The sequence below is a fragment of the Hypomesus nipponensis genome, chromosome 22, assembly GCF_054491055.1.
Source record: "Hypomesus nipponensis isolate SF chromosome 22, ASM5449105v1, whole genome shotgun sequence".
In the NCBI taxonomy this organism is placed as follows: Eukaryota; Metazoa; Chordata; class Actinopteri; order Osmeriformes; family Osmeridae; genus Hypomesus; species Hypomesus nipponensis.
The window spans coordinates 8272639-8281424 of NC_140382.1; the positions used below are offsets into that span (position 1 = coordinate 8272639).

General features: G+C 45.7%; 1 protein-coding gene across 2 annotated transcripts; it reads left to right on the forward strand.

Annotated features, from left to right (window-relative positions):
* Positions 1–1551: 1551 nt before the first annotated feature.
* Positions 1552–7742, forward strand: rasgef1bb (RasGEF domain family, member 1Bb). Of its 2 annotated transcripts, XM_084687802.1 has the most exons (13): positions 1552–1901; positions 2181–2303; positions 2522–2662; positions 2890–3105; positions 3240–3314; positions 3735–3827; positions 4001–4103; positions 4262–4341; positions 4556–4651; positions 4841–4936; positions 5428–5551; positions 6285–6357; positions 6463–7742. In XM_084687802.1, the coding sequence occupies exons 1-13, from the start codon at positions 1617–1619 to the stop codon at positions 6482–6484; spliced, it is 1527 nt and encodes a 508-aa protein (XP_084543928.1). In that variant the 5' UTR covers positions 1552–1616; the 3' UTR covers positions 6485–7742. The 2 variants fall into 2 exon arrangements, with proteins under 2 accessions (XP_084543928.1, XP_084543929.1); XM_084687803.1 differs by lacking the exon at positions 6463–7742 and having other exon boundaries at positions 2525–2662; positions 6285–6361.
* Positions 7743–8786: the final 1044 nt, after the last annotated feature.

Genomic DNA, 8786 nt, shown 5'->3' on the forward strand with positions numbered 1-8786 from the left:
GGAAGTGCAGGCCTGGTCCTGATAATCTTTGAGCTGCCCCCATGCCAGCAGGGGGTTCAGGCTCAGTGAGATCTGGAGCTCATTACTAGACCGTGTGTACACACAAGAAGGCTTTCATGAAAACAGAGCTGGGTGTGTATCTACACCATTCAAACTTTAGACCATGCAGACATCTAAAGGGAACATTCTGGGGCTTATACAATTGGTTGGATAGACAAGTCACATGGTTTATGGCACACCAGAACCCTCACATAAAACAGACAGGAAACAGATAATGTGCGAGGCCAGGCAACATTCAGCCTTCACGCCATTTTCTAAATTGCACGGTCCACTTCTATCTTATTTCCGTATCTTATTTCCAGTTTTTGATTGTGGTTAGTTGTCTATTCTCGTGGATCTTCCTATTCTTGATGGAAGCCAATGTGACCAATAATATCACGCTAACAATTCAATTTTCCCCTTGCGATCTGTGATTGGCTACTTACCCATGCCAAGCGCACGCCTCTAAGAAGATTATAGGTTGTCTTTCCCGGTTTTCACCAAGTTATTTGAATACGACTGGTCATTGTCGCTCGTTGTCATTGAATGAGCTGTTTTGATAACTCGTCAGAAAACAGTAGGCTACGGTAGGCTACATCGTGTTTTCAGCTCTCCGGCAAGAACACAGAAATGTGTTTTGTGTTATTTGACACTTTTAATGTGGATTAACATTTTATGAAGGATTCATTTTAGTTTTTGAAACGCCTCCGACATATTTGACTTATTTTTGGATCTTTTTCCTAGTCGTGGTAAGTTGTAGCCCTACATTACTTAGTGAAATGCACCTTCAAATTCGAGTTAATTCATTGCAAAAGTCTGTTGCATGTGATTGTATTTCCTCTCCGACATAGCTTGACCAACCTCAGTTGTTTTTGCAGTCACATACAAATTAATTGGCATTGTCTGACGGATGTCCATCCAGGACTGACAGATTCATATAACTTAAGAAAAGTGTAGCCTACATACAACCACATACATCAATCCAGTCTTGCAATGCACCTGACAGTGTTTATGTTTCAGTTAGAGTGCTGAAGCTCACTTTTAAAAATTGGCAATTGCGTCAGGATCAGACTTGAGTCAGTTTCCTGTTGTTGTAACCAGCACAGAATGTTTGCATGCTAGCACGGGATATTATGCACAATTTAAAAAATAACTTGTTTTGGAATATTTATCAAGCAGGCATTACACTTGACCTGACTGATCAAAACATAGCAGCGTGGTTGTGTTGACGTATATCCTTGAGGTATAACACTTGGTCTACAGGGACAACGAATAGTGCAATAGACTAGAGATCAGTGGGCCTTACAGTAACAGGTGTCCCTCTGTTCTTGCTGCTGCCTGGGGAGTAAACATTATCGGCATAATCCTTTAACAGTGTTAGGGGAGAGAGAGGGGTGACCAGGCTGGGAGGAGGGAGATGGGGGAGGGGGGAGAAAATGAATGAGGATGTAGGCGAAGAAGAGAAATGGGCCAGAAGAATCACAGCAGAACAGGGTTAATGTAAGGTAGACTGCATGTAGATGTATGTCTTCACATTAGCATAAGTTGGAACATTTGCCAAAGTTGGCACGTGATCCATGGTCCTGTCTCACCAGGACCACCAGGTCACCATGCCGCCCACAACTCCTTACGCTGGCAAGTTCAACTCCAACCCCTACACCAACCACAGCAACAACAACCAGGAACTCCAAGGTGCTAACCTCCAGGACCTTCACCACCACCACAGCATTAAGCACCATCACCCCTACTCCCCCCTGGAGGCCAGCTATGGGGAGATGTGCTACCATGACAACAGCCTAGTGTCGGGCTCTCTGGAGGCCCTGATCCAGCACTTGGTCCCAACTGTTGACTACTACCCTGATGTGAGTCCCATGGTCCAATCGTCCGTCTGTCCCTCTCTCCCGTCCACCTGTCTGATCCCTCTTTCTAACTCGTCTCTCCTGTGATCCAATCACATGTCCTTCCCTCTTTCTAACTCGTCTCTCCTGTGATCCAATCACATGTCCTTCCCTCTTTCTAACTCGTCTCTCCTGTAATCCAATCAGCAGTCTGTCCCTGAAACGGGCTAGTTCATCAGACAAACTGTGCAAAGATGTTGTTTGTGTTTGAGGTTAATGTTACTTATTGTTGTTGTTTGCCAGAGGTCATACGTGTTCACCTTCCTGCTAAGCTCCCGCCTTTTCCTTCACCCATATGAGCTCATGACCCGGGTGTGTCACCTGTTCGTGGAGCAGCAGAGGTCTGGAGACCCACTCATGAATAAGGTGCTGTGGACACACACACACACACACACACACACACATATGCTTGCTCACCGGAGTCCACCTTATCTAATTATTACAGCCATGGTTGCAGTCATTATGGCCCTTATATGTATTTTTTGGGGGGTGGCTAAATAGTCCAATATCCACATATTTGACCTTTTTGTGGCATAATAAATGAATATGAGTATACATTGATTCCATGGTTGTACTTTCTTTAGCAGATCAGGATCCGTGAGGTGGCTCCTAAGATGGTGCAGCTGCTGACTGAGTGGACGGAGACCTTCCCCTACGACTTCAGGGATGAGAGGATGATGCTGTGTCTGAGAGACATGGGCCAGCACCTGGCCAGGGGAGACCAGGTACCAAACACTAACCACCACTCTGCACACCCAAACATTAACAAAAGAAGATTTTTGTATTCTTTGTTAGTGACTTTGAAGGCAGGGATAGGATTTATTCAGTGTTCCTGTCCACCCTTTTGATTTGTTGTTTGCTATCAGGATATGACGTTTATATTTCAGCAAATATAAGGGAAAAGTGCACCTGAATATTACCAACCCTTTGAGTACTGCTGATGTGTCCCCAGTACTCGTGGCGGGCAATGCAGCAGGTCACCCAGCGACTGATCCGGCGGCTGTCGGCACTCGGCCAGTATGAAGAGGCTGTAGCAGCGCTCAACGCAGCCGCTTCTGAAAGACCAGCGGCCCTGAAGACCAAACAGCAGACTTCCCAGCACAGCGACATACTGAGCATATGCGACGACCCCTTCATCGTGGCCCAACAGCTCACACACATCGAACTGGTAAGAAGGAGGCTGCCCCTTTCCTCTAACCCTAAAGTATCCAGGATGATGAATGAACTCCTCTCTAGTCTGGGCTCTGGTTTGAGCTGTTATTCCATGTGACCTGGGCATCTGGTGTTTGTTGCCCCCTGCAGGACAGACTGAGCTTCATTGGCCCTGAGGAGTTTATCCAGACCTTTGCCATGAAAGACCCACTGGACAATCACAAGGTATGGCAGTGCATCTAGCTCCTACACAGCTCTGCTGGGCTTGTTCATTTAGCCTGTCATAAAGTACACCATTACAGTAGGTGTCTGAAGGGCAGCATGACTCAAGCTAATTAAGGGAGATCAGAATGCATCTTTTGAGTTTTATATAATAGCTCGACTGTGTGTGTGAGTCACGGTGGAAAGGCTGGGGAGATGAGGGGTGGAGAGAGAGAGAGAGAGAGAGAGCAGAGGAAGAGTGGGGTTGAGAGATGTGGAGTCATGTGGAAAGGAGAGCAGGGTGGAGGAGCAAGGTGGAAGAAGAGGATGATCTTACATGACCAACACATTCCACTTCAGATTTCCAACCAACAGAAAGTTATAAAAGTTAAAAAAAACTGGAAAGTAACAGGGCTACTTTTTTTCTTTTCTTTTTTTTCTTAGAGTTTCTTCCGGAAGAGGAAAACAACCAACTTAGAAGCCTATGTAGCTTGGTTCAACAGACTCAGCTACCTGGTGGCTACTGAAATATGTATGGTGAGTATCCTCTCTATCGCTCAACTCTTATCTGTCTCTTTTGAATGCACTCTATATCTTAATAGGTGAACAAAGCCTACAACTCCTTTAACAAGCTGCTCAATCTCTCACACAAACGTCTTTATTTCATCTCTCTCTCACTTGCTCTCTACTTCCTTTTTTTTCTCCCCCAGCCAGTGAAGAAGAAGCATCGAGCCAGAGCCCTTGAGTTCTACATCGACGTGGCCAGAGAGTGCTTCAACATCGGCAACTTCAACTCCCTCATGGCCATCATAAGTACGTTCACACGCAAAACATCAAATATTTAATCTCAGACAAATTACGTCACTACATTTATTAGACACTAACTCGAACCCATCTAACCAAACCTTGATTCTCCTTCATTTCCCTGCCTTTATCCTTCTATTACTCCTGTCTCTCCCTTAATGTCTCAGCTGCGATGAACATGAGTCCTGTGTCTCGCCTGAAGAAGACTTGGAGCAAAGTCAACACAGACAAGTTTGAAATTCTAGAGGTGAGGATGGAGGGTTTGAGTAACATCGAAGGGCCTTTCCAAGGAAGGTCAAATAATGAATGTCAAAGGTTGGCTAACATTTAGGGCTATGGATACTGTTAGCTTGCATTTAGGCCTAAGGATAGGGAAAAGGTTGGGTCATGGTTTGCTAGCATTGAGTATATCATTAGGAGGCAGATACTAAAGTACCATCTGTGTGTGTGGTCTTCTCAAGCACCAAATGGACCCCTCCAGTAACTTCAGTAACTATCGCACAGCGCTCCGGGGTGCTACCCAGAGATCAGTCACGGCACACAGCAGCCAGGAGAAGGTGAGCAGACACACTCACTGGCTTCAACTACAAGAGACAAGGGGTTTACTGCCGCTTGTCAAAAGGGGGACAGTACCTACATCAATTCACACCCTAATACACACAGGCCACGATCCACATGACTTGTGGCTAGTATTCAGGGAATTATTCAAATCTCGGCTTTAACAGTTGGCTATGACTGTTTTTCAGATTGTAATCCCATTCTTCAGTCTACTTATCAAGGATATCTACTTCCTCAATGAGGGCTGTTCTACCAGACTACCCAACGGACACATCAATTTTGAGGTGTGTTTCTAATAGTCAACTAGCCTGGCTGCCAGCCCAACCTATCCCCGCCCACAAAAACATTTGGTCGGAAGTTGGGTCTGGGGGGGCACGTTTGGGGAAAAACTATACCCGAACAGGAGCTGTTCTGACCAATGAAATTGTCAGGGCGGGCTTTATACGATGATGGACCGATGATCAACAGTAACGTAATAAACAACGTCACCAAAGAGCGCTTGGGTTGAATTTGTTTTATATAAACAACATGACGTTCCTGTGATTGTTCGTAGGTCTATCCAATTGAGCGAAGAGGCATTTGTTTTGCGAGTTTGGTTGAAACACGCCCCATAGTCACAGCCCAACGGAGAGTTATCACTCATATTCTGACTAGAATTATGAGTATGACAACGTCAGGCTAATAGTCAGCTGCAATATATTAAATTCATGTGCATTAGCGCCAACGTGTTTGTGTGTGCGAGAGAGAATGTGCTTACACGTGTTATGTTTATCAGAAACTGTGGGAGCTGGCCAAGCAGGTGAATGAGCTCCTGGTGTGGCGTCAGGTGGTGTGTCCGTTTGAACGAGACCGCAGGATCCTGCAGTACCTCGTCACCTCCCCCATCTTCACTGAGGATGGTAAGCACACAGGGTCACCTCCCCCATCTTCACTGAGGATGGTAAGCACACAGGGTCACTTCCCCCATCTTCACTGAGGATGGTAAGCACACAGGGTCACCTCCCCCATCTTCACTGAGGATGGTAAGCACACAGGGTCACCTCCCCCATCTTCACTGAGGATGGTAAGCACACAGGGTCACTTCCCCCATCTTCACTGAGGATGGTAAGCACACAGGGTCACTTCCCCCATCTTCACTGAGGATGGTAAGCATACAGGGTCACTTCCCCCATCTTCACTGAGGATGGTAAGCACACAGGGTCACTTCCCCCATCTTCACTGAGGATGGTAAGCACACAGGGTCACTTCCCCCATCTTCACTGAGGATGGTAAGCACACAGGGTCACCTCCCCCACCTTCACTGAGGATGTTAAGCACACAGGGTCACTTCCCCCATCTTCACTGAGGATGGTAAGCACACAGGGTCACCTCCCCCACCTTCACTGAGGATGTTAAGCACACAGGGACAATTGGTCTGGCATGGATCACGGTCCACGCCATATCAGTGGAGAGGGATTGTCAGATGAATGCTCGTGTTAGTCTGGGTTAGGATGAGGTCTTTCAGTCATCGGACGACGAACGTGCCAAACATGCAGTTCTTCTTGCGATTGGATGTTTTAATGTGTATCTCTATACAACGGTTAGTTCCTACGATGTGTGTTTCAATAATACATGTTGCTTGTGTTTCTCCAGGGCTTCATCTGGCATCTTATGAGTGTGAAGGACCAGAGAACCACATGGAGAAGGACAGTCGCAGATCCCTCAGGTGATCACCATGGCACACGCTCCTGTCTTCGCCTCACGGGCACAACCATTACTGTCATTGAACTGTAACTCAATTCACATCTTTTGCGTTTGTTTCTCAATACAGGTCCTCCCTGATGCACAGGTAACGGGAGACACGCTCCTAAGAGACATTGGGTGCCTTCCATTACAAAAGGTTGTTTCCCCCCCACTCACCTTAGCCCACTGTCCCTCTTAGACCGGAGGTGACTAGGCCTGTGTGGGTATACTAATCACTCCCTGTGTCCACCGTGGCGTTCACTCCTGTTCATGCCCCAGCGACACTGATCCACATCTGAGAGGACTGTCTGAGCTCAGAGAGAGGTTAGGGTGCCATCTAGTGGTAGTGAGTCAGATATTCAAGACATCAAAGTTTGAATCGGAACATTTATCTGTTCTTGTATCGATGTTACAAACAGAGAAAGTATTGGAAATTTAATGGAGAGCAAGACTGGGTCTAATACACATCTGAAACACTTGTGGGATTATAAGACAATATAATTCCACATGTAAGGCAAGTTAAATCAAGAACACTCATATGTCAGATATCCTAAATGTGGATTTGTCAATTACTTAATTTACAATTTTAAGTATTTTCTCCTCTGTCCTATCCAAACACTATTCATATGCTACAGTAACGGAAAGTAACCCTATCGACCATGTAGATTTACTTACTGAATTAATTTGTCTATAAATGTTGCATCAGCCTCATACATGAGAGTATTTCACCAGTTCTGTTGTATTTGAGATGAGATCAACAAGGGTTAGGGTTTGACTCTACAGTATGGAACAATATGAAGAATGTATTTCGGCCAAGCAAAAAACCTGCTAGAAAAGCAATCAAAGAACGTCTGTCCAGGTCAGACATTAGAAAATGTAACCAGTCAATAGGTCTCTGACAGCAAATATAAACCTCCCAGAAAATGACAGTGGACGTAGTTAAACTGCACAGAACTCGTCTTCATTGCTGTTGAATATAAGGGACTCCAGGTTGAAGGTGGAGCATGAAGGTGGAGCAGCCCATTTGGGGGATCAGAACTTGGGCTACTACAGTGTTTTTCAGATGATTGGAATATTTGTTGTGTTAATTTTCCAATTTTTGTTGTAAAGCATGTGGCGTATCGCAAACTTATTTGTGGTGAGATAGCTCTATGCTTATACAATGTAAGCTACTCTTTGTTACTAAAATAGTCTATTTTTGATGTTTATATTTTGAATGTTGGGAATAATGTAATGAATGGCTTGTACAAACATGACAGAAATACCTCTATGTTAACTAACTCAGTCAAACTGTTTTCCTCTTGCTGTCCTTTACAGTTTTGTTTATTTAGCTGAACATTTTGTATAAAGTTTCCATTTTGTACTTTTTTTTAAATGTATTTTTATCGAAACTCAGTGTATCGAAATAATCATATAACACGAGTGGCATAACAAGCCATTAATCGCTGGTTTGATTATTCCACATCCTTTATGCTGGTATCTGCAAAAACGTCACAACCAGATCACAGGAATATGCTTGGTTTCTCTTTGATTTTGGAATAATAAAGGCAGAAGGATGGGGAAACTGAACGGAGAAATGGAGGAGCCAGGAGAGGTGAGGAGAACGGGACATTTACACTTACGCATTTAGCAGACGCTTTTATTCAAAGCAACTTCCGAGAGTTTTACAAAAGTGCATAGGTCACTGATCATAACGACGAGACAGCCCCAAACATTGTGCATAGCCAAACATGAAGCATACATTGTGAAACCAAATAAGTCCCAAAGGGAAGAACAATAGGAGCATGTAGTTAGACAAATTACAATTAAACAGCAAGAACCTCAAAAGTGCAAGAGTGTACCTGTGGAAAGAGCAAGCAACAATGATATATTTCACAGCAAATACAATAGTGCAGTACAAAGTGTGCGTGTGCTTTCTCGAGCGTGGGCTCGGTCTGTTTGTGTCCGTGTGTGTGCGAGGCCTGAGCAGGTGTGAGGTGAGCGGCTCTCTAGGGTTGTCAGGTGCCTGACCACATTGGGCAGGCGTGCGTTTCCTCCTCGTCAGGGTTGTCAGGGCCCAGCCCTGTCTGTCACACTGGGCTGTCACACACTGGGCTGTCACACACTGGGCTGTCACACACTGGGCTGTCACACTCTGGGCTGTCACACTCTGGGCTGTCACACTCTGGGCTGTCACACTCTGGGCTGTCACACTCTGGGCTGTCACACTCTGGGCTGTCACACACTGGGCTGTCACACACTGGGCTGTCACACTCTGGGCTGTCACACTCTGGGCTGTCACACACTGGGCTGTCACACTCTGGGCTGTCACACTCTGGGCTGTCACACTCTGGGCTGTCACACTCTGGGCTGTCACACACTGGGCTGTCACACTCTGGGCTGTCACACTCTGGGCTGTCACACACTGGGCTG